At 45.8% G+C, this 26,288-nt stretch overlaps 1 protein-coding gene across 6 annotated transcripts in view; it reads right to left on the bottom strand.

Annotated features, from left to right (window-relative positions):
• The window catches only part of TTC12 (tetratricopeptide repeat domain 12), a 344,406-nt gene that overhangs the window by 28,041 nt on the left and 290,077 nt on the right, over positions 1-26,288 (bottom strand). For 5 of the 6 annotated variants that reach the window (XM_063943179.1, XM_063943178.1, XM_063943180.1 and 2 more), the window contains one exon: positions 20,622-20,723. The exons of the other annotated variant lie outside the window; for it this stretch is intronic. In XM_063943179.1, the coding sequence (XP_063799249.1) occupies positions 20,622-20,723 (102 nt within the window). The remainder of the gene's footprint in view (positions 1-20,621; positions 20,724-26,288) is intronic. 6 annotated transcript variants of the gene reach the window in all.

Below are 26,288 nucleotides of genomic sequence, written 5' to 3'. Positions count from 1 at the left end.
AAGATCAAGATCCACTTCCACCTCGTGCTGAAGCTGCTGCCACTAGTCATGGCCGAGACGATGAAATGCCATCAACGTCGTCTGCCATGGCCGATGCCCAATGTCATAGTAGAGAGCATGTAAAATCCAAAAAAATAAAGCTCAGTAAAATGACCCAAAAATCTAAATCAAAATCGTCTGAGGAGAAGCGTAAACTTGCCAATGTGCCATTTACGACACGGAGTGGCAAGGAACGGCTGAGGGCCTGGCCTATGTTCATGGCTAGTGGTTCAGCTTCACATGAGCACTCATCCTCCTGCTAGAAAACTTAAATGAGTTAAGATGGCAAAAGCACAGCAAAGAACTGTGCGTTCTTCTAAATCACAAATCCTCAAGGAGAGTCCAATTGTGTCGGTTGCGATGCCTGACCTTCCCAACACTGTACGGAAAGAGGTTGCGCCTTCCACCATTTGCCCGCCCCCTGCAAGTGCTGGAAGGAGCACCCGCAGTCCAGTTCCTGATAGTCAAATTGAAGATGTCACTGTTGAAGTACACCAGGATGAGGATATGGGTGTTGCTGGCGCTGGGGAGGAAATTGACAAGGAGGATTCTGATGGTGAGGTGGTTTGTTTAAGTCAGGCACCTCTTTTTTTCTTTGCATCATGTGCTGTTTGGGGCCTATTTTTTTGAAGTGCCATCCTGCCTGACACTGCAGTGCCACTCCTAGATGGGCCAGGTGTTTGTGTTGGCCACTTGGGTCGCTTAGCTTGGTCACACAGCTACCTCATTGCACCTCTTTTTTTCTTTGCATCATGTGCTGTTTGGGGACTATTTTTTGAAGTGCCATCCTGTCTGATACTGCAGTGCCACTCCTAGATGGGCCAGGTGTTTGTGTCGGCCACTTGGGTCGCTTAGCTTAGTCATCCAGCGGCCTCGGTGCAAATTTTAGGACTAAAAATAATATTGTGAGGTGTGAGGTGTTCAGAATAGACTGGAAATGAGTGTAAATTATGGTTATTGAGCTTATTAATACTATGGGATCAAAATGACCCCCAAATTCTATGATTTAAGCTGTTTTTGAGGGTTTTTTGTAAAAAAACACCCGAATCCAAAACACACCCGAATCCGACAAAAAATTTTCAGGGAGGTTTTGCCAAAACGCGTCCGAATCCAAAACACGGCCGTGGAACCGAATCCAAAACCAAATCACAAAACCCGAAAAATTTCCGGTGCACATCACTAATTATTACATACTGCGGTTTAGCTTCACCAACAGCATCACACAATACGTGTATGAGTGGGAAATAATTTACTGCGGTCTGACAGGCAGTGTCACAGTACTTATGAAAATAAAATAAAAATGGTATAGTACACTGGAGTACAGCACAAACAAAAAATATACAGATGGGGCCGCGCTCATCTGAGGCGGCTCCATCGCAAACGTACATTCCCGACGTGACTAGGCGATCAGTCTGCCTAGTCACGCTGGGAGTGCACAGAGATGCTTCCATTCTGGGTGTCTCTGTCTGGGCGCACGGGCGGAGATGCTCTCCATTCAAATGATAGGGGCACGTTTCCGTCGCGGGCGCGCAGGCCCAGCCGGACGGGGACACTCTTGGCGATAGGCACACCCGGGCGGGCGCGCCTAGTCACAGACAGAGCCACGACTAGCGTGGCTCCATCTGTATTTATATTTTTTTAGAGTTAAAATTTTATTCTTTTTGTTTTTAGCTTTTATTATTATGGTTTTACACTGGGGCGGAGCCCCTGGATGGACGGACAGATCACCCCTTTCAGGTACAGCAGAAAGAGAGAGCACTCCTTTTTCAGATACAGTAGACAGAGAGAGCACCTCTTTTTCAGATACAGCAGACAGAGAGAGCACCCCTTTCAGATACAGCAGAGGACACCCCTTTCAGATACAGCAGACAGAGAGAGCTTCCCTTTCAGATACAGCAGAGAGGGCACCCCTTACAGATACAGTAGACAGAGAGAGCACCCCTTTCAGATACAGCAGACAGAGAGAGCACCCCTTTCAGAGTCAGCAGAGAGGACACCCCTTTCAGATACAGCAGACAGAGAGAGCACCCCTTTCAGATACAGCAGACAGAGAGAGCACTCCTTTCAGATACAGCAGACAGAGAGGGCGCCCCTTTCAGATACAGCAGACAGAGAGAACACCCCTTTCATATACAGCAGACAAAGCACACGCCCCACACCAGACAACACAGTACTGAGATGGACACGTCCATCCAGTACACTCTCTACAGCCGGAGTAAAGATGGCGCCTATGTACGGGGACTTATATAGAATCCAAAACCCTCAAGAATCTGACAGCGGGAATATGACTTTCGTCCTCGCTTTGGAATCCGAGTAAGGCGGGAAGTCCCGTGCCGGACTCGGATCCCGGCTTGGATTGCAATGTTTGGGTGGGTTCTTTTCCCCGAGAACCAAACCCGTTAATTTCTAATTTTGATCAGTTAAAACAATAAAACCACCTGCCCAGTATTGAGCAGGTCCCCCTTGTGCCACCAAAATAGTTCTGACCCACTGAGGCATGGGTTCTACAAGACCTCTGAAGGTGTCCTGTGGTATATGGCACCAAGACGTTAGCAGCGGATTCTTTAAGTCCTGTAAATTACAAGGTGGGGTATCCATAGGTTAGACTTCTTTTTCCCGCACATCCCCCAGATGCTCAATTGGATTTCGATCTGGGCAATTCGGAGGCCAAATCAACACATTGAACTCTTCATGTCATATTCATCAAACCATTCCACCATTCCTGAACACTTTTTGCAGCGTGGCAGAGTGCTGCTAAAAGAGACCTCTGCCATCAGTTAACAGCATTGCCATGAAGGGGTGTGCTTAGTCTGCAACAATGTTTAGAAATGTGGTACATGTCAAAGTAACATGAATGCCAGGACTCAAGGTTTCCCCGCAAAACATTACCCAGAGCATCACACTGCTTCCACTGGTTTGCCTTCATAGTACATTTTGGTGCCATCTCTTCCCCAGGTAAATGACACACATGCACCCAGCATTCCATATGATATAAAAGATATTTAATCAGACCATGCCACCTTCTTCCACTGCTCCATGGTCTAGTACTGACGCTCATGGACCAATTGTAAGTGCTTTCGGGGTGAGCATGGAGACTCTGACTGATCAGCGGCTATGTAGCCTCACATCCAGCAAGCTGCTATGCACTGTGTTCTGACACCTTTATGTCATAGCGAGCATTACCATTTTCAGCAATCAATGCTATAACACCTTTTCTGTGGGATAGGACTAGACCGCATAGCATTCTTTCCACATGCACATAAGCCCCTCTCTGCCTCACTGGTTCTCCTTCCTTTTACCACTTTTGGCAGGTACTAACCACTGCATACCAAGAACACCTCACAAGACCTGCCGGTTTGAAGATACTCTGACCCCGTGATCTAGCCATCTCAATTTGTTTCTTGTCACAGTTGCTCAGATCCTTATGCTTGCCCATTTTTCTTCCTTCCACAACAGCAACTTCAAGAACTGACTATTCACTTGCTGCCTAATTTATCCCACCACAAGACAGGTGCCATTCTAATGAGGTAATCAATGTTATTCACTTTACCTGTCAGGGGTTTTAATGTTATGACTGATGGGTACATTGGCATAAGAGTATTAAAAGGAGAGTGGGGTGACATTTTGCCGTAAAGCATCATATGATTGTACTTATTCCTTATCTAGAAAAAATTATGTTCTACTTTACCAACTAGACATTTTATACCTCTGTATCTGCAATGACAGGATGGAGAAACTAGTCAGAACTGAAATTACTGTTACATAAATCTAAAAAGCCCAGAGAATAGGTGACCGCTGAATAAAAATAAATAAACCTACAGTACTGTACATAACTGAGCTTTGGACAGACAGCGTGGTAGAAATGTACTGCTGTACTCTACATGGTATCCGTTCACATGGTCGACCATGTTATGGTCGACAGTCATTAGGTTGACCACTATTGGTCGACATTGACATGGTCGACATGGACACATGGTCGACACGTGAAAATGGTCGACACGTGAAAAGGTCTACATGATTTTTTTTTACTTTTTTTTCTTTTGGGGAACTTTTCCATACTTTACGATCCACATGGACTACGATTGGAACGGTAATCTGGGCCGAGCGAAGCGGTAGCAGAGCGAAGGCACCATGCCTGAAGCAATGCGAGCGAAGCGAGCCATGCGAGGGGACGCGGTGCACTAATTGGGGTTCCCAGTCACTTTACGCAAAAAACGACACCAAAAAAAGTAAAAAAACTCATGTCGACCTTTTCATGTGTCGACCTTTCATGTGTCGACCATTTTCATGTGTCGACCATGTGTCCATGTCGACCATGTCAATGTCGACCAATAGTGGTCGACCTAATGACTGTCGACCATAACATGATCGACCATTCATACCGGAACCACTCTACATTTGGTTCTTTTTCAAGATACTAATGTAAGGGTACACAGAAAATACAGCATGTGTTGCAAGCATATGAAATTCCATTAAATTGACCTTAGGGCTTATTCAAACTGGATTTCACAAATTAGTCTTCATAATAAACTTATGTATGAAACACAACAACATAAAACCAATTTGAGTACAAACAGCAGTGTGATTTTCCCATGAGTATTGGCCTCATAAAGACAAGAAACTGATGCAGAGAATGATAGCAGTTTGCTCAGTAAAGCTGTATACATTTTCTCTGAGTATAACCAGAAAAGTAGTTGCATGCTGTCATGATCCATAGCGCTAAAACATCTTATTTACCATTGCAGTGCCTTTCCTGGCTGGTGCTACAGTCCACTCTCAGTGTGCCCTCACGCCACTCACGGGTAGCGCTGGGATCTGTATGTGGACTTCACTTCTGGCGGACACTGAGGGCTGTCCACACTGCAGCTGCAGAGCACTTCCCTCAGTGTCATGCTGTCTCTGGGCACTGCCAGCACTCTGCTCTTTCTCCATCCCTCCAGGGTTCAGGCCTGCCTACTCCTTCCCAGAGTACTCTCCAAAACTCAGACATGGGCACATCCATGTTGCAAGTAGTCACCTGATCATTCTCAGCCATTCCAATAACTGTTCTCAGTCAGCTGATCACAGCAGCTAATAGCAAGATACTGACACCTATAAAGGGAGCAGCCTGGCCACTCCTAAATTACCAGTACAATGGGGGTCATTCCGAGTTGATCGCTCGCTGACGATTTTCGCAGCACAGCGATCAGGTGAAAAAATGGCATTTCTGCGCATGCGTATGCCCCGCAATGCACACGTGCGACGTACGGGTACAAAGCTCTTTGTGGTTGTGCTCAGGTTCTAGCGAAGTTTTCCCTGGCACTGGCAGTCCGCAAGAAGATTGACAGGAAGGGGGCGTTACTGGGTGTCAACTGACCGTTTTCAGGGAGTGTTTGCAAAAATGCAGGCGTGTCTGAAAAACCGCAGGCGTGGCTGGGCATTCGCTGGGCGGGTGTATGACGTCAAATCCGGACACGAATAGGCTGAAGTGATCGCAAGCGCTGAGTAGGTTCAGAGCTACTCTGAAACTGCACAAACTGTTTTTGTAGAGCTCGGCTGCACATGCGTTCACATTTTTGCTAAACTAAAATACACTCCCCAGTGGGCGGCGGCATAGCGTTTGCACGGCTGCTAAAACTAGCTAGCGAGCAATCAACTCGGAATGACCCCCAATGTCTCTTCTCCAGTGAATGCAGCTCTGTGCTAAGTTCCCTGGTACCAAGATGTCAGTATGGTTCCAGTCCATTAATCCAGTTTCAGATTGGTTATATGATGTCTCTGTTTCTCCATTGCTCTCCAGTTCTAACCTTGTAAAATACAGAGACTCTGAACTCAAACAACTACCTAGTTGCCATCCCTGATCCAGTTATCTGCTCTGCTCTAGTTCAGTTCCAGCATCCCAGCTTATTCCTGCAATCAGCCACCGCTACTTGCTTCCAGCTGTGAATTCAAGTTGAAGACTTTGCTGTACAATGAAGTTATTTCTTACTCTCTCACGCCTTCGGCCAGCCACTGCTAGAGCACCAACGTTTCTTCTCTCGTCCACTAACCTACACTTCCATTTGTGCACATCACTCCATGAGTAGGAATTGAATTAAGCCTCCGTGCTTACTCCACACTCCAGCTGCTTCAGCTCCAGCCTCCCACACCAACCCAAGCCAAACCAAGGCGTGACACATGTGCTGGCACCTATTCAGATTTATGTAAGTAAGGATCTCAGTTACAGGCAGATACATGCCCCAAAAATGGTTGAGATATGCCTGTGTTTTTGCCACAACTCCCCATTACCTCCCACATACTGAACGGTCGCTGTCTGGCAGTCACTGTGAAAATAAATCCTCTCTGTGACTATCGTCGCTAGTGAATCGCTGCCCATGCATATTGCGACCATGTGCAGTCAGGCTATATCGATCAGCTCAGAATCATATCCTAAGTTACAGTACTTTTAGTACTAGCATCCCAAGTTCTGTCACAGACAATGCAGATGTTCTAACACAGTGGTCTCCAACCTTAACTGGGGTGTGAGCTACTTTTGATAAATAAAACCTCTGGAAGAGCTACCCCCTCCCCCCCAATGCGTGCGTTCCTGTGAAAGTGGGTGTGACATCACAAAGGTGAGTGTGGCCTCATAAAGTGGGTGTGGCCTCAAAACTACAAGTAATGCCCCCCCACGTAGTGCCACATACACAATAAATGCCCGCCGAGTAGTGCCAGATACACAAGTAATGCCCCAATTTGTCGTGCCAGATACACAAATAATGCCCCCCACATAGTGCCAGATACACAAGTAATGACCCCCTGCAGTGCCAGATACACAAGTAATGCCCCCCAGCAGTTCCAGATACTCAAATAATGCCCCCCAGCAGTGCCAGATACACAAATAATGCCCTCCAGCAGTGCCAGATAAACAAATAATGTCCCCCAGCAGTGCCAGATACACAAATAAATAATGCCCATCAGCAGTGCCAGATACAATGCCCACCGCAGTGCCAGATACAATGCCCCCACCAGTGCCAGATACAATGCCCCCACCAGTGCCAGATACAATGCCCCCCACAGTGCCAGATATAATGCCCCCCCAGATACAATGCCCCCCGTAGTGCCAGATACAATGCCCCCACCAGTGCCAGATACAATGCCCCCACCAGTGCCAGATAGAATGCCCCCCCCCCCCCGCAGTGCCAGATACAGTGCCCCACACAGTGCTAACCGCTGCTGGCTTCTTCTACCCCTGCTGGTGCTGCTCCTCCTGCATGAGGGACGGAAGGGGAGGAGAGCGCAGTGCACGCCTCTCCTGTGAAGTCCGGATAGCAGCTGCGGTGAGGGTGACAGAGCCTCCGGCAGCGACGGCGGGCATTTGAAATATGGCACCAGTAAGTGAGCCAATCAAAGCCTGTGTTCCGGCAGCCAATCAGGTGCCACCGCTGCCAGTCCGCTTGCTCTGATTGCGTGACAGTCGACACCATATTAAAAATGAAGGGAGGAGGAGTGCCAATGACTGCCCAAGCCCGTGCACTCTGCGAGCTACCGAAAATACTACGGCGAGCTACCGGTAGCTCGCGAGCGACGGGTTGGCGATCACTGTTCTAACATAATTACCTCTGCTACATGTGTTTTTAATCGCTGTGTGATGATCTTCTACATTTGTACAATGCTGATATTTAATCAGATGATTAATCACTGCCATAGAGTTTTGAAGTATAAACAATCACTCATTCAGGAAATCATTGATAGTTCTGGGCATAAAACTCTCACTAAAACAGAGGAGGTGCTTTGTTTTCCTCTGGGGGATGAATCTCAATACATTCACATGGAGCCTGATTCAGAACTGCATACAGGGCCTACAGTAATTTATGTTTATACGCAGATGTAATTGCAATTGCCTTTTTCTAGGCTACAGAGCTGCTAATGTTAGCAAGTGAAGCTACCACCCAGGAATGAAAGGAGACGCCCACTGGAGCCATTGAAAACTCATACACAATTGTGTACACATTCGCAGCCTATGTGTAAAAATGTGGAACATCATGGTTATGGGTAGGCCAATGGCTGCCCAGACTGGACACAGCAGTATCTACACAGGTGCCATTTTTTTTGCACACTCTTGCTCGCAGTTGATGGCAGATATACCCCAGAAACTGGCCATGACACGTCTGCGTTTTCCTAACCATTCACTGTAAACTCTCCGTTAACACCCCCAAATGGCCACTTCCTGTCAATCACTTTTCCATGAAATCCTTGTTGTGAGCAGGATTGCAGTGGCACCTTGGCTTATGCATAGGCTCAGCAGACTTCAAGCCTGTATTTCACCTGGTTATAACCAGTAAGAGAAATTATGTAATTCATGAGTGTCCCAGTTTAAAGGGATAGTATGGTAATCCTACACATGCACATTGCTCTATTGCGTGGCTATTGTTTACAAACATGAATTAGGCCCACAATCCACATGCAATACGTAATTGAGAAATTTTTTGCAACTATGCATGCACACAACTTTCTGGAAATGCCCATTGCACACGCGTTACAAAATCTACACTGGCTCCCATTCCCCTACAGAATCTTCATCAAACTCCTAACCCTCACACACAAGGCCATCTCTAATTCCACTGCTCCCTACATCTCCAACCTCCTCTCCCTTCACACTCCCTTCCGCCCACTACAGTTGGCTGATGACCGTCGCCTCTCCTCTGCCTTGGTCACTGCTTCCCATGCACGAGTTCAAGATTTTGCCCGTGGTGCACCCCTTCAATAGAATGTGCTCCCCCGTTCCATTAGACTCTCTCCGACCTTGCAAAGCTTCAAATGGGCACTGAAAACCCACCTATTTATCAAAGCGTACCCCTCTGATGCATAACCTAGTCCTTAGGCTGCTCCTCCATTCCCCTGCCCCATGCCTTGAACATCTCTGCTTTGCTTGCATACTGCCATCAGGCTTCCTCCCGCTTGCTTGCACCTCATGTCATCTGTCCGTCGCCCCCCTCAGAGGAGGGCCCTCTTTCTCCTTGTTGTCTAAGCCCTCTTCTCAACACATTTCACTGAGCGACCAGCTTTACCTGCTTTTTCTCCTACTGGTAAAAGCTCCTCTCTATCTATAGCCGCCAGCCCCAAGTAGTACATTGATTACTCCCTCGCTACTTACATCTAAGCAGGGCCGTCTTTTTGTATGGGCTCAATGGGCTCTTGCCCAAGGGTCCCAGGAATATAAGGGCCGTAGCCCTTGATAGCTGAGGGTCCCCTATTTCCAGGGGTACCAGATTTTTTAAAATCGGCCCTGGGGAACGAGATATCGGACTTTAAAGCAGTGGTCCCCATCCAAGCCTGTTAATTGCTCTTCCCAGCCAGATATCTCGGGTTCTGTCTGACTTAGAGTTTTTATGAGGGTATACTCCAAAAGCAGTGAGTATCTCCTTTTGGTGGACATTGGTAGCTTGTCTCTACTATTGCCAGAACCAGCGATAACAGCCTTCAAGCAGATGGTCCTTGCACCAGCTACACTTGCCTAATATACAGTGTTATATTTTCGTTGGTGGATTGCGTTGGCTCCTGAACTCTGATCCCCAAGTCCCCAGTACATTTTGAAAGGTGGGACTCTCTAGTTTGTTATCCCATTCAAAGCTAAGAAATCAATTCCAGTAACTTGAGATATCTGCAGTCCAGCAAGCTGCCCTCCCACCAGAAAATTATGAATATTAAGCCCACTCCACTATCCACCCCTCCCCTATGTATTAAACACCCCCTGCCACCCTGGAAGTCATGTACCAGGGCCCCTTCATTCAGACCAGTGCCCCCTTCCACAGTTAGTGTTCTCCCTCCCACCCCATCTCCCACCATCTGTGCAGTAAAGGAGCAATAAGCAGAAATTACTGCTCCAGGTCCTACATGCTGAGCAGAAGATAGAACATCCCCTGATAGCTCCCCCCATCCCTACCGCTGGAGCATGGGTAGGGGCCCCAGTGCATTGCTGTGCCCAGGGGCCTACACTGCTGTTAAGACAGCCCTGCATCTAAGCTGTATTATGTTTTGAGAATGTGTGGTGCTCTTTGTTACCTGCACTCTATTTTTGTAATTTATTTATTGTAATGCTAAGTTTTGTCTCCCTGTACTGTCCTTTGTACGGCGCTGCAAAACATTTGTGGAGCCCTATAAATAAAATTGAATAATAATAATAAAGGTGCTGTTGTGATTAGTTAAAAAAAGGGGAGGAACAGTGATAGGCACTCTAGGTGGTGACTGGGAGGCGGCTAGTTGTGCACACAGACGCTGGGCAGCATTTCCAGACACACAATCGCAAGCATAGGAGACCACAGTCAGATGGAGACACTGCAGCTGCCATAGGGCTGGCGCAAGTTTTGATGGTGTGACTGATGGTGGCATATAAGGACACACCAATCGGTATTATAGCATGCACGGACGCTAAAGGTTGGTGCTCAGTCCTTGTATACTTGGCCAAACCAATGTACAGGAGGGAAAGAGTACCATGTGATGCTGCTGCGTAAGACTCACAATCAGGCTCATGGTGTTTTCTTCCTGCTTACTATATAAGTCAGTAATGGAATTCTAAACGAGAAACGTGATAAAATCATATCTGTCAAATTGCTGCTATTGTAAATTGTTGTCGCTTCATGTTTCTGAATCTGGCATCTTCTATTGATGTAATATCCTTGACCTTTTCTATCAATCAGCCGTATGACTCATGAGCCAACAACAGTCCTGCTGTGAAGCACATTCTTCAAATATTATCTTGTCTTATGAAAGATAACAGCATTCCTTCTTCCATAATATGAGTGTACGTCAACAATGGAGAAAACCAGAGAACAAGGAGCAGAAGTGATCATCATTATTCATTGACCACCAGTCTATTCACTGTATAAAACAACAGCAAAATGGCTTAATGCAGTATTGTTGGAAGGAAGAAAAAAGGAGGGGGGTAAAATATATAACAATCTTTAATAAAAAGTCTCCAACTGTATGGCAAACCTAGATGGCATGCAATTCTCATCACATCATGCTGTGTATAATAAAAACACAGTGAGACGCTGCACATCACTCTAGACAGCATGTAACTTACACTGGTATTGCCATTTTTACATCAAAAATGCTGATAAAAATCCCAGAGGAAAGAATATATAGTGAAGATCCGTAGAATTATTCCGTTATGAATCCTGCAGTAATTATTGCACTCACAAGAATCTCAGGTAAATAATTTCTCCATACTAAATATTCCTTTACCCCTGCCTCCTCTGTGGTATACCAAACGGGTCTGGGACTGAGGGTCGACAACAAAAAGGTCGACACACCTTAGGTCGACACCAATTGGTCGACACACCTTAGGTCGACATGGACAAAAGGTCGAACAAGGTCGACATGGAAAAAGGTTGACATGAGTTTTTTATGTTTTTTTGATGTAGTTTTCTTCGTAGAGTGACCGGGAACCCCAATTAGTGCACCGCGTCCCCTCGCATGGCTCGTTTCGCTCGCCATGCTTCGTGCATGGTGCCTTCGCTCCGCTCCGCTCAGATTACCGTTCCAATCGTAGTCCACGTGGATCGTTAAGTATGAAAAGGTTCCAAAAAAGAAAAAAAACATAAGAAACTCATGTCGACCTTTTGCCCATGTCGACCTTTTTCCTGTCGACCTTTTGTCCATGTCGACCTTTTGTCCATGTCGACCTAAGGTGTGTCGACCAATTGGCGTCGACCTAAGGTGTGTCGACCTTTTTGTTGTCGACCTGGAGTCCGGATCCCATACCAAACTAGATGGAATAAATTAACACGGCAGAAAGTCAATGAAAGTACATCAGGGGGGCATTGAGTAATTTCCATATCCTAGGCTGACCATATTATCCCTTTACACCCTGGGACACTCATGAATTACTGTACACAGGTTCTGTGGCTGGCTGACTAAAAGCCCGCATTTCACCTGGTTTTAAGCAGCCACAAAACCTATGTAATTCATGAGTGTTCCAGGATAAAGGGATAATATGTTCAGGCTACATATCCAGCAGTGTCCATGGTGAGCATATACTGCTAGTCAGCTGTCAGTGAAAGGGTTAATAAACATTTAGTTTAGCTAAACATATTTTTTTCTTCTTCTCATATAGATATAATAGAAATTTCAGATGAAAGTGCAGAGGGGGAAAAGAACATCCAAACCCCAGATACTTCAAGCAATGAAAGTACAGTACAGGAGAACATCACTGCCTCAAAGATTTGGGAGAAAAAAAGCAATGTGACAGCAAAAACATTACATATATTAGAAAAATATTAGATGGGTTAACTGACAGACAAAAATGTAATTGACCAATTGAATAACTTTTTGTATGTTTTGGCTATTGTTGTGGGCATAATCAGGGCTGTCAACAGAAATCTTGGGGCCCCGTATACTGATATCACTGGGCCTCCCCCCCACCTCCCACCTCGACCCCTGTGCTGAAGCACAAACTGAAATCTCCCTGTACCCATTACTGGAGCACAAACACCAGTGGCGGAACTCCCGGTGTCAAAGGAGGCGTCTGCCACTGGGCTGTCCTGCCTCTCCTCCATTGTCTCCTGTCATTTATGAGATTTTTTTTGTTTTCATTTTGTTTTCCACACCCGCCTGCCTCCGCCACAGGAAAGGCTGCTGGCCACTGTCAGTCCGCATGTCGGTCCTCCCCTAGGCTGCTATGTATGCAGCCCAGCTCCGCCCCCTCTACTGGCCTGAGTATGCACGGCGTGACACTGTGCTGTGAAGAGGAGCCCAGCAACCACCATGTGGATGCCGAGACCCTCCTGCCTGACACCCGTTGGCACTAGACCGGGAAGCGGACGTCCTGCGCTGAGGAGGGACAACACACACAAAGCAGACGCACAGCCCAGCAGTCGCCGGTCATAGGTAACTGCAGTCTCTGGATTCCCCCTGCCAGGCCAGCCTTCACCATGAGGATGCCAGTGTTGTAGCGGCCCAAATGCCCAGCAGGCCACGCCACCGGGAGGACGGCAGGACAGGCACACCCCAGCTTTTTTCAGTGAGGTGAGTCTTCCCAGTAAGTCCGGGCACATGAGTTCAGCAGTAGCTGCATTCAGTAGCAGCTGCACAGACTCCTTGCTGTGTAAAACTGGCCCGTTACATTGCATACTGAGGCTGAGAGGGGCCAGGAGGGTGAAAAGAGTGGGGGTGGGTGACTGGTCTGTTGCTGAGGGGAGGGGGTGACTGGGCTGCTGGAGTGCTACTGAGGTTAGGAGTGGATGACTGGACTGAAAGGAGTAGGGATGGCCGTTGACCATCGATGATTCAAAATCATTGATGGGTTATGGCCAATGTAGAATACTTTTTCCATTGATGGGGGTGAACCAGATGGTTTCTCTCCATCAATGGAAAGATATAACCAAATTTTTTTTTTAATGGGGTGCCGTGACACGGAAGAATAGCTCCGCCCCTGACACATGAGAACGCCGTCCCTGTATTCTGATTGGCCCATGGGCCAGTCAGTGAAAAAAACAGGAATGACCATCGATAGTGGAAATCATCGATGGTTATCCACTTCATAGTTGGCAGCCATTGATGGTTACTTTCCATATCACCATCGATGGTAACCACTGATGGCAACCACATAGATGGCCCTCCCTAGAAAGGCGGGCAGGAGGCAAACTTTAGCATGAGGGGGAGGATGCTAGCTTAAGAGGAGAGGTTGAGGCTGATATGAGGGGTGCATGAAAGGAGAGAAGCAGCCTCGCATGAAGGGAGAGGATGCTGATGGCATAAGGGGAATAGGATAGGAGACTGAATACTGAGGAATGAGGGGAGTGGGTGAGGAGGTTGGTATGAGGGGTGGGGGAGATGAAGGCTGGAGTCAGGGAAGTTGGAGAGGAGGCTAGCAAGGGGTGAGTGGAGGATGCTGCTGGTTTAAGGTGAGTAAGTGAGGAGGCTGATATGGGGGACATGAAGGGAGAGGAGGTTGACAGGAGTAGTCTGAATGCTGCTGGCATCAGGAGTACGAGAGGAGGCTGGCATGAGGGCAGAGGAGGCAGCGTGCTCTTAGAATTGGGGAGTGGGTGAAGAGAAAAGATGATGATGCAGGGCGGAGATGATGGTGTGACTGAAATATGCGAGGAGGAGATGATGGTGTGGCTGAGAGACGTGGGGGGGTGATGGTGTGGCTGAGAGACGTTGGGTGGGAATGATGGTGTAGCTGAGAGATGTTTGATGGGAGATGATGGTGTGGCTGAGAGACACAGAGAACAGGAGGTGACACAAGTCTGGTTGAACCTCTGTTGTATGATCATTGGTTATATTCCTGCACAAACAGGCATCTACCGGACTGTGTGACATTCTACATGAATAGTGACTACCAACTGAAGACGCTGTCTGCCCATGTAGAATACATTTCTGCAGAGGTTTCCCATTGTGAGAAACAACCATATAGTTAAGGTGCATATGGAATAGAAAGGAATGCCAATATGTGGTGCTGGATGCTGAATAGGTGGTGCTAGATACACCCCTCCTATGGTGCACCCCCCCTAATGCTGCGCACAGCTTGGGTGATGCATTATCTATCCGCGAGCCTGAGAAGCCGAGTTACAGTGCGGCCGGGGGGGGGGAGTTGCCTGCTTGTTTGAGACGGAGGAGCTGTGTCAGTGACACTGCAGCTACCTCTTAATATTTTGGTATTACAGTAAGCTGAATCTAGGGGAAGCTGCAGCGCGCAGGCTCTTCCCAGGATTTTTTGAGAGCTGGCCGGGTGAAGCACTCTCCTCGTTAGCTCTAGTAGGTCTATGTGTGTGTGTGTGTGTGTGTGTGTGTGTGTGTGTGTGTGTGTGTGTGTGAGTGTGTGTTTATGTTTGTGCATTTTTAAATAAAATTTGTGTGTTTTTAAATGAAAGTGGTGTGTGTACAGTACATTTTTTTCAACTTCTGACTGCTATTTCAAGTAGGCGAAACACTTTAAAAATGTGAGATCTACTAGTGTGGTTATTGTAGGGAAGGGTTAAGGTTGCCGATGGCTTTACCAGCTGTACTGGGGGCTATACAGACTGTGCCAAAACATAAATCATATATACTGTATGCATAGAAATGGTGGCATTCAGACTTTTCATCACCCAAACAATGAAGAGTCACAGATGCCCGCAGGCTATTTGGGGAGAGGGGGGGGGGGGGGGGCACCAACATTTATCTTGCCTCCGGGCACCTGGGGCAAACTTACGCCACTAACAAACACATATAAACACATATATGGATACATATATACACACACACTCACACATATACATACGTGTGTGTGTGTGTGTGTGTGTGTGTGTGTGTGTGTGTGTGTGTGTGTGTGTGTGTGTACACACACACACACACACATGTGAACCAGCCATAACTGTTGCAATGGTGACGGAGGGTGCTAGTACCCAGGAGGGACTCACCATTGCTACAGCCAGGGTGTCTCTCTTGCTTGTATGGACAGCATAGTGGTGGGGCTGCGGGCAGCTGCTGCAGCAATCTGTAAGTGGTGGAATACAGTATTGTATATTAAATGCTAGTATCCGCCGCCGGCATTTGCTGTGTGCTGTGCTAGTCTGGCTCAGGGATGCTCCTCAGCGGCGGCAGGAAACAGAGAAGGGCCGGTGCAGCGTCATGACGTTGCGCCGGCCGCTTGCACCTCCGGGACAGAAACGGATGGACTGACCAAGTGACAGTGTAAGGGAGGGGGGGGAAGGGGGTTTGGTGCGCCCGGACTTACGGTGTGTACACACGGTGAGATCCTTGCTATGGCCGATTTTGACTATGCTATTTCCCTTGAACTCCCCGGAGCCCAGCATCACCGATTTTGACTAACTTTTCTTGAGATATGGACTATGTGTGCTTACGATTTTGGCTTATGTGAGATGTCATTGACATGTGAGATGAACTAGATAGTACACCGATCTAGCAAGGATTGACTTGCCTGCACAGTCTATCTTTTCTTGCGATGCCGACCTGGCGGGACCGCGCATCGGGATTGAATCGGGATCGCAAGGTGACTTTCACCTTGCGATCTGCACTAACTTTTCTTACGATTTTGACTATATAGTCAAAAACGAAAGAAAATATCTCACCGTGTGTAGTTTTAGCAGCAGACAGTGTAGAAAGTGTTAGTAGGTGCTGCTGGCCTGTTTTTTTTCCCCTGATCCCGGCCGGGCACCTCTGATCCTTGGGGCCTGGTACGGGCGTCCCCTTTGACTCCCCATGTCACCAGACCTGGGCATAATCTGCATGATGGAGGGCTGCTAGTTCTGGATGTGAACATATAGTGGAATATGTGGCTGATATGGTTCCTTTGCAGTAATGCATCACATAGGAACAGGCCGAGGTTTTCACACATGATGGGTTGTTGGCAATGGAATCATATGCCGTGACATGTGATGTGTTGTTGGCAAGGGAATTAATTAGATGCTGTGACATATACCACTATATGTTCAAGCAAAAGAGGCAGAAATAGGTATGGAGTGATTATTTATCAGATAGATTAAATATATACTAATTAAAATGTAATGTTATAGGAATTAAGGTATACAGTAATGAAGTTATACATATTTAAAAGATTTTTTTCAGGTTACAGTGTATTCTGCTAAAAAATATTACGTTTTGGCAGAATACGTTGTTAATTAATGAGAAAAGGGCGAACATTTTTAACAAGTTGGTGTTTACATGTAGTGCTGTAGGAGAGACCATACAGCTAGGAAACGCCCACATGGGCGGCCCTGCTGAAGGTGTTTTATTGCAAGAACGGCCAACATATCGATTGAACATGTGTACACACTGCACTTCTGTTCCAATATGGGCCTGTCCCGTCAGCTAAATATTGAACTGCACATAAGATTCAACTGACTGAGGCCAAGTGTTACAGAGCGTTTTTAACCATTTATCGATCGTAGCAAATGAGTCGGGACAGCGTACACACCTATACAATCCAACGGGCATTCCCCCAAGGTCAAAAGAACGGCCAGATAATTGTATAGATGTGTTCCCAGCTTTACTGAGGTAATGAAGAAAATGACAGCACTGTTGAGACAGCTGACAGATAATGAGCTACAGCACGGCTTTGACTAATGAAAAATAAGAATGCAGTGGTGTGGATGGAGAAGGGGAGTACATACTGTAGAAGGGGAATGGAGTTATAATGTACTGTACTTAATATAATGAAACATTATTATCATTATTTAATAGCATCCCTAATCAATTAGCTTAACAAGATAGCAACCATTACGAAGTGTACAACTCTTGTGCCCTCATGATTTGACATGGATGTGACATACAATTTCTAAGCTTTTATGTGCTGGATGTAAATGTGCCTAAATGTAAATCATGTACATAAAACTAGACATTGTTCTATAGTACATTTTTTTAAATGAGTTGGACAGGCAAGTAATGTCTTTATGGTTTGCCACAGGACCCCACAAATGGACCTGAGCAGTCCATACACCCCAAAAAGATAAGATTTATATGTCCTGATTTTTCAAGATATAAGATCACAGATAACTGAAATATGGGAGAAATGCAAACAAGACCAAGGGGGAGATTCAATTCTTTTCACCCCTTTTCACACCCATTCTGTTTCTGCCCTCAGGGGCGTGGTATCATTATTTCAGCTTGCTACCTCCAAAGTAGGGAGGCACCCATCCCTTTACACAGCTAAACCTGATCACTATGGGCGCAATATGTGCAATAACGGAGATCATTTTAGAAGGAAATTGGGCGTGATATGTCATTTGAATCTCACCCCAAGAGGGAAATGTAATAGGGTGTGAGAATCAAAAACAGATTTTTTTGTGAGTTCTCCTTTTTTTTTTTAAAGTGACAATCAATTACATGGCAAAATCTACCTGGTTTTGCCATGTAAATTATTGCTACTTAAAAAAAAAAAAATGAAGAGAACTCACACATAATCTCTCAGTTTTTGATTCTCACACTCTATTACATTTCCCCCCAAGTGACTGTGCACCTGGGTAAAACCACGTTACACTGCAGGTGGGGCAAATGTAAAATGTGCAGAGAGATTTGAGAGGTTCGTGTCCAAATTCAAATCTAAATTGCACTGTAAAAATAAAGCTGTCCTGCATTCTTGGGCTACAGTACATGTAAAAAAACAGCCAGTATATACCCTGCGTGCAAAAATTAATTTTCACCTCCCATGCATTCAGTAGCAGATCTTGCTACGGGCACACGGTACTTTTACCTGGGGTGCCGTCTTCCGGAGGGCGCCACTGCCATGGCAAGATCCGCTACTAGAGTGACCCCCCCCACCGGTGCCGGTACTGCTGTGCGGTGCGCGATGAAGTAATCGCGCACTGCATTGTGGGAGCGTCACTTAGACACTAGGGGTCGTGATTAACCTCTAGTGTCTATGCAGTTTTATGGGAGAGACGTCATGACGTCTCTCCCATAGATCAGAGGAGCGGCGCCAGCGGCCAGAGACGGAGGGCAGCAGCGGTCAGGAATCAGGAGCGGGGATGGTAAGTAATATATCTTTTTTTTTTTAAAGCGGCACAAACGTGGCCAATACTACTGGGGCCACAAACGGGGGCAATACGACTGGGGCCACAAATGGGGGCAATATTACTGGGGCCACAAATGGGGGCAATACTACTGGGGGCACAAACGGGGCAATACTACTGGGGGCACATTGACCACACCCCTTTATGAAGACACGCCCCTTTTTTGCCCGGGCGCCACAAGGGCTAGAACCGGCCCTGCTTGCATTGCAGCATGGTTTGTCCAGGTGCAAAGTTACTTTTTGCTTTTTTTTCTTTGCTCATAACTCAGAATCAGCCCCTTCATGTTACCCAAGTTGAAAAAAACTTGTGCTTCAACACACTAGGCCATTAACATGCAAAACACCTCTCATACAGTACAACAGTACAAACCTTCTGTCCCAATTAACCTTAACAAGTGATGAGTACTTTTCATATCAGCTAACTATTGGGCAAGACAACTTAATTAGCTCACCTGTAAATTATTTAGAACAAATATTTAAAACATGAGTTGTTGGATTTAAGTGTACAATATTGAAACATTTATTTAGTCCATGTAGCTAGTATTGCATTGAAGTGTTAAGCGGAAAGCCATTAAACAGTCATTTAGTACATCAGTTTTGATTCCTGTTATTGTTATTAAATTCAAATAAGGGTTATTAACATTCAGTAAATCCAGTACTAATGCCATTCGAAATAATTAAGATTCCAAATGTCATGTAATGTAAATAAGTTATTGTCAGACATGTTGCTAAGGGAAAATATCTCCCATATATATTTTTATAAATAAAAAAAGATAGTGCGCTTTGGACCCTATTCAGTACGGATTGCAAATTCTGCTAAAAAGCTGAATTTTTTCCCCGCCATCATAATTTCGATCGGAGTGACTGCATGTGACTACACACAGCCACCCCGAAAATGCCACCGACACGCCCCCGTTTTGCCTGTGCCGCCCCAGAAACGGTTCGCGACCCCTTCCCCCCCCCCCCTTCCCGGCTTGCATTAACTGCGAACGCCTCTGCCTGATTGACAAGAAGAGGCATTCGCAGTTAATGCGAACCTAGTGCATTAACATTGCGCCGTTAACTATGCATTAACTGTGCGCAGGATGGGATTATCTTAGAAATTGCAGTTGCATCGCAGTTGCGATGCAACCTGAATAAGGCCCTTTGTTTGGATACAATGTTATTACTATGCATTGTAAGCATTTAAATGGAGGTGGCAAATTGGAGTAAAAAACAACAAAAACAAACAATTTTCAAAAGAAGTTTTTGTTGTGGAAACCCACATATAGGGCGGGATGTAATGAAGACCGAATACGGCGGCTGTGTGTGATGCCGGCCAAACTCTGCCATTTTTTTAAAGGGGCAATCATGTACAAAGCTAAAACATGCCTTGTACATGTTTGCAGCTTTAAAAAAAAAAGTCTGCATTCGGCCAGCATCCCACACGGCTGCCAAACTGGTCTATTTACTAAGCCTTGGATAGAGATAAAGTGGACAGAGATAAAGTATCAGCCAATCAGCTCTTAACTGCCATGTCACAGACTGGGTTTGAAAAATGACAGTTAGGAGCCGATTGGCTGGTACTTTATCTCCATCCACTTTATCTCCAACCAAGACTTAGTAAATAGACCCCTAACTACATCCCGCCCGTAGAATTCTGATGGTTGCTAATTTTGAAAATGAATTATTTTTCTGGTGTTTATAAAGAAAAAACTTTATTGAATTTTCAATATAAAAATAAAAACACTTTTTTGTCCATTTTGGTTCCATTTTATTTGTTGCATTAGATGAAGCAAAAAGACTAACAATATTTTCTAAAAATGTCAAGTCTTCTGAAAGAAACAATTGTGTGATACTAGATACAAAATTACTGATCTTGGACTGTGACAAGCACAAATGCTGAAAGTGGTCTCACCACAGGACTGAGAAAACCCTCAACTGTGAAGGGGTTAACTTACAGAATTGTACAGTTTTCATATATGATGCAAGATCTTTCCTATTGGGAAATTGTAAGTCATGTGAGTTGAGACATCACACCCATTCTATGAATACATGTTGACATGATGGTGTTGTTATCTTTGTACCCTGCCTCTTGTCAATTATATTATATTTATTCTAGATTTACCTTCAGACATTTTATGAGCTTCTTTACAATGCCTCCTTGAACGGAGAGTCCTACTGCCGCAGTGCATTGTGGGAGAACCCTGCTGAGAATGCCCACTGATCTCTACAGAGAAACAAGATACATGATTCAAGAACTGTAATTTATTAATAATATAATATAAGGCATTTTATTAACTAATTTTACATACATTATTATTGAAAAACACACAGTAACTGAATTAACTGTACGTAAAATTTCCTGCAAACTACATTATTACTTATACTAGGTTAGTAGTGATGGAACTTGTGTCACATATCTCATTCTGAGTGGTCCGTTTTGGGATTTATAAATGCCAGTGAAGAAAAAACACCTCATACGTTTTATTTGGTCATACAACTCCTTGGTGGCTTATAACATTGTACAGCAGTGGATACATTTTTACCATTACTTTTGTATTATTTAATGCTAGGTGGATTCTGTATCTAAATGCAAAAAAATCACTCTGTCTATTTTTTAACAGAATTTCTATTCCTTTTCATGGCACATGTCGTGGAATGACCTTGAAGGCAGTTAAAGTTCTACAAGTGCCAGGCATAGGCGTTTTTATAAAGGGTGCAGTGTGTGTGGTGCACACGAGCCCCTAGGTCTGGGGGAAGCCACACTGCAAACACTGCATCCATATAGTATACTTACCCCTCCGGAGTCCCACGGTGGTGACCCTGCAGTGTGGGCACAAATCACATGGAAAATGGACGCCGCAGCCATTTCCGAGTGATTTGTGCATGCGTACTGGAGATGTCACCGGGCAGTTAAAGTTCTACAAGTGTCAGCATGCTCTGTCAGCCATACATAGGCATTTTTATAATGGGTGCAGTATGTGCGGTGCACAAGGGCCCCTAGAACTGGAGGGGGCCACACTGCAAACACTGCACCCATATAGTATACTTACCCCTCCGCAGATGTCACCGGGCAGTTAAAGTTCTACAAGTGCCAGCATGCTCTGTCAGCCATGCATAGGCACTTTTATAATGGGTGCAGTATGTGCAGTGCGCAAGGGCCCCTAGGACTGGAGGGGGCCACACCGCAAACACTGCACCCATATAGTATACTTACCCCTCCAGAGTCCCGCGGCGGAGACCGTGCAGTGTGAGCACAAATCACATGAAATATGAATGCCATAGCCATTTCCGAGTGATATGCGTACTGGAGATGTCACCGGGCAGTTTAAGTACTACAAGTGCCAGAATGCTCTGTTAGCCATGCATAGGCATTTTTATAATGGATGCAGTGTGTGCGGTGCATTAGGGCCCCTAGGTCTGAGGGGGGCCCACATCGCAAACACTGCACCCATATAGTATACTTACCCCTCCGGGGTCCAGCGGAGGCCTGCACATGCGCAGTAGACTCTGGCATTATGTCAGAGGCTATTAGCTGCTGGAGAGGAGGGGGCCCTCCTCTTTTAAAACACCTCTGCAGCCATGGGTATGCTGGCACCTGTAGTGCTACACACCAAAAATGTTGCTTTACTGTATGACATCTAGGGGTCTATTCATGAAGCAGTGAAAAGTGTGGAGAAGTGAGCCAGTGGAGAAGTTGTCCGTGGCAACCAATCAGCATTGAAGTAACATTAAGAATTTGCATAATATATAATTGTACAGAGCAGCTGATTGCCCATGGCAACCAATCAGCTGCTCCGTACAATTGTATATTATACAAATTATAAATGTTACTTCAATGCTGATTGGCTGCCATGTGCAACTACTCCACAGGCTGACTTCCCCACTCTTTTCACTGCTTCATGAACAGACCCCTTAACTCTTTATGATCCCAACATCATCTGGGTACTTGTGTTGGGAGGAGCCCTAGTGCTTTCAGAATAGGACAGTATTTTTTTCTCTCCTGAAGGGAGTCTGCATTTCTTCCATTAGGGATTCAGGGGTCTATTTACTAAGCCTTGGATGGAGATAAAGTTGCTGGAGATAAAGTACCAGCCAATCGGCTCCTAACTGTAATTTTTCAAACCCAGCCTGTGACATGACAGTTAGGAGCTGATTACTGGTCATTTATCTCCATCCACTTTATCTCCATCCAAGCCTTAGTAAATAGACCACTATGTCATATGCTGAATAGGCTTGATGTTGTCACATTATAACAAGGAGGAAACACTACTCTGAAGATTTCCGTTATAGCATCAGAGCCGTAACTAGACTTTTTAGTGCTCTGTGCCAGAGAGAGAATTGGCGCCCCCTCCCCCCATTTTTCCAATAGGGACATAAGGAGCATGCCTCATGCAGGGCCGGTTCTTGCCCTTGTGGCGCCCCGGGCAAAAAATAGGGGCGTGGCTTCATATGGGGGCGTGGTCAGTTTTACGCCCCCATTTGTGCCCCTGTAGCGCAGCTGTAAGAAAAATAAAAATAAAATAAAAGTATACTTACAATCCCCGCTCCTGATTCCAGACCTCCTCCTCCGCCGGCGCCGCTCTTCTCCAGTCCTCGGATCTATTGGAGAGACATCATTACGTCTCTCCCATAGCACAGCATAGACACTAGAGGTCAATTATGACCCCTAGTGTCTGTGCCACTATGCTGTGTGGTGCGCGATGACGTCATCGCGCACCGCACAGCAAAGGTCCTCTCCATGAAGGGAAACTAGATGCGTAGCGTCTGGTTCCCTTCAAAGCGGGGGAACAGCAGCGGGCACAGCGGGGGGCACAGTGGCGGATCTTGCCAGGGTGCGGCGCCCTCCGGATGGCGCCGGCGCCCTCCGGAAGGCGGCGCCCCAGGCAAATGTACTGCTTGCCCGTGGCAAGATCCGCCACTGGCCTCATGGGGAAGGAGCATGACAAGATTGATCCCAGAGAAAGGCCATTGCATTTGAGCAGCTCTATGTAGTGTGTAGCCACACATCCAATCTCTTGCAGCCACACACTACATAGATCAGCCACAATGCTGATCATTTTTTCACAAAGTACAAGGTGAGCTTCAAATAGTTAGAATCTTCTAGCTTAGAATTATCCACCTTTTTATTCAAGGGCAGATAGCTCAGTGAATAGATTGTCTGACTGCAATGCCAAAGGAAATGGGTTTGAATCCATGGTATGTCAGCATCTTAAAACGTAATAAAGGACAGTGTGACTGAATAACAAAGAAATCTCAAGTTGAGTTCATGAATGTTGTATAGGTATTAGCGACAGAAGGGGTCAGGGTAGGAGACAGGGGCAGTTAAGAGATGCTGGGCTTCAAAAAGGGGGGAAGCTGCAAGTGAAAACAATGAAAACAGATAATTGACAAGTGCCACCAACAGCACCCCCTACTCTGCAGCGCTATGTGTGGTGCCCTCTCCACACATACCTAGTTACGGCCTTGTAATAGCATGACCATCACAGCTTGCCTTCACCTGTTGCTGATACTGGCTTATGTAAGACCCCACGCTGTTCATCACCTTGCAAATTCAGTATTGTTGCGTAAATGACTTTTGGGAGGGAAGGTATGTTGTTTTCAAATCATTGGATATTTCTTTGTTTTATTTTCACACACTGCAAAGATCCTTGATCACCACCAACAGCTGTGGTCTGTGCCTAACTCAGAGTTGATCGTAGCCGTGCAGCTTCGATCATTTACTCTGAACATGCGGGGGGACGCCCAGCACAGGGCTAGTCCGCCCCGCATGTCAGGCCCTCCCCCCCTCCCAAGTACAAAAGCATCGTACAGCGGTGATGCTTTTATACTTGGCAAGTAGCTCCCTACCTGCGCAGCCCCTGCGCGTTGGCAGGGAACTATTTGTTGCATCCAAGGTCGCAGCGGCTGCATGTGACATCACGCAACCTCCGCGGCCCACCCACTGCATGGTCTGGGATCTCCTGTGTTGCCCGGACCACGCCCCCAAAATGGCCCGCTCCCTCCCGTCCAGTGAACACCTCTGCCAGTCAATCGGGCAGAGGCGATCGCTGGGCTGAGATGCCTATAGCAACTCTGGCATGTGCCGGCGCACTGCTGCACCGGCGCATGTGCAGTTCAGACCTGCGATCAGGTCTGAATTAGGCCCAGTGTATCCACAAGAGACAAGAGTATCTGCAGTTAGGTCAACCTCTATTTATTGATATATTAATTAAGTACACCTTTACTACTACTGTGTTTGGCCTACGTTTGCATGCCCATTCCATAGTATGCCTCTCAAAGTGCAAGTAGGCACAATTCAGGGATACAGTTGCATATACAGTAGTTGTAGAGAACTGCATTTTCTTATGTAAAGTATGAAAAAAAATATTTATACTAAAAACGCATGTGTCCAACTGACAATTACCCCAATAACCTATTCCTTATCTGCTAATGCAATGTAACATTAAACTGTATACTAAAGCATAGTAAGAGTGGGTCAAAGCCACCACTCCAACATATAAAAATGCGGGCAATTCAGACTCAAACACATCTGTAAAAACTCCCCCCCCCCCCCGTCCACCTGAAATATAGACAAACCCTGAAACCTTACTTACGTGTGTATGTAAAACTGTGCATAGCTCAATATACAGCAAATAAAAAAATGCATAAGGCATATTTGGGGGAACAAATATGTATACTTATGCCCTATTCTACAGTCACATGGAGATACAGCCTGACAGTGTTAGTAGAAAAAGTTAAAATGGCATATTTATCACAATCTACATCTCATATGTGGATAGGATGTGATAAATTTGCATTGCAATAGCTGAATATATCACAAGGATGTATCAAATATTACATGCAGGGACAGAGCTTGTGAAAAAGGTCCGTCCATATAAATCCTGCCACCACACTGTTCAGGGTATTTTTTACGAAAAATACCCTGAGCTTGTGACCACGCATGTGCTGCAAGCTTACCCCCGCCCCTCCGCTTACACTTTCCTGCAGCCAGGACTGGTGATCATGATCCGTTGAGTTAACTTTACTGCATTAGGGGTCATAATAGAAGCACCGATCAACGGTCCCTGGGTGCAGGTAAGTGTTACTGTTATATATTTTTTTCACACTGCGAACAGCCTGTAGTCTGTCAGACACACATGTCTGATCACAGGGACCGGATCCAAGCTCTGCATTCACTGCCAGCAGGTAGGGAAAAATTAACTAGAGTAGGGGAACTAAAGGGAAGTCTGGATAATGCTATCTGAAGATAGTGTTATTATCAATAACTAGAGTAGGGGAACTAAAGGGAAGTCTGGATAATGCTATCTGAAGATAGCGTTATTATCAATAACTAGAGTAGGGGAACTAAAGGGAAGTCTGGATAATGCTATCTGAAGATAGTGTTATTATCAATAACTAGAGTAGGGGAACTAAAGGGAAGTCTGGATAATGCTATCTGAAGATAGTGTTATTATCAATAACTAGAGTAGGGGAACTAGAGGGAAGTTTGGTTAATGCTATCTGAAGATAGTGTTATTATCAATTTCATTTTAGTTCATTCTGACAGATCACTTTTCCCATAAAAAATGTAAATGTAAGGACTTGGAGGAGAATTTTGTGAATTCTGCTCCAACTGCACATTAGTACATTCAGGTGATACTAAAATGTTATGAAAAGGGTGCGAAAACACCCTCTTTCCCATTATTTTAGCAAAAATAATATTGATAAATATGCTTGAAAGATACCTGTCATATAAATCACATAGGACAGTACCATGACAGAGTTATCAATAAATGTGAGTTATTTCCAT

This window comes from Pseudophryne corroboree, chromosome 10 (genome assembly GCF_028390025.1).
Source record: "Pseudophryne corroboree isolate aPseCor3 chromosome 10, aPseCor3.hap2, whole genome shotgun sequence".
NCBI lineage: Eukaryota > Metazoa > Chordata > Amphibia > Anura > Myobatrachidae > Pseudophryne > Pseudophryne corroboree.
Note: the sequence above shows the minus strand (reverse complement) of the source record. Positions and strands in the feature narration are given on the sequence as shown.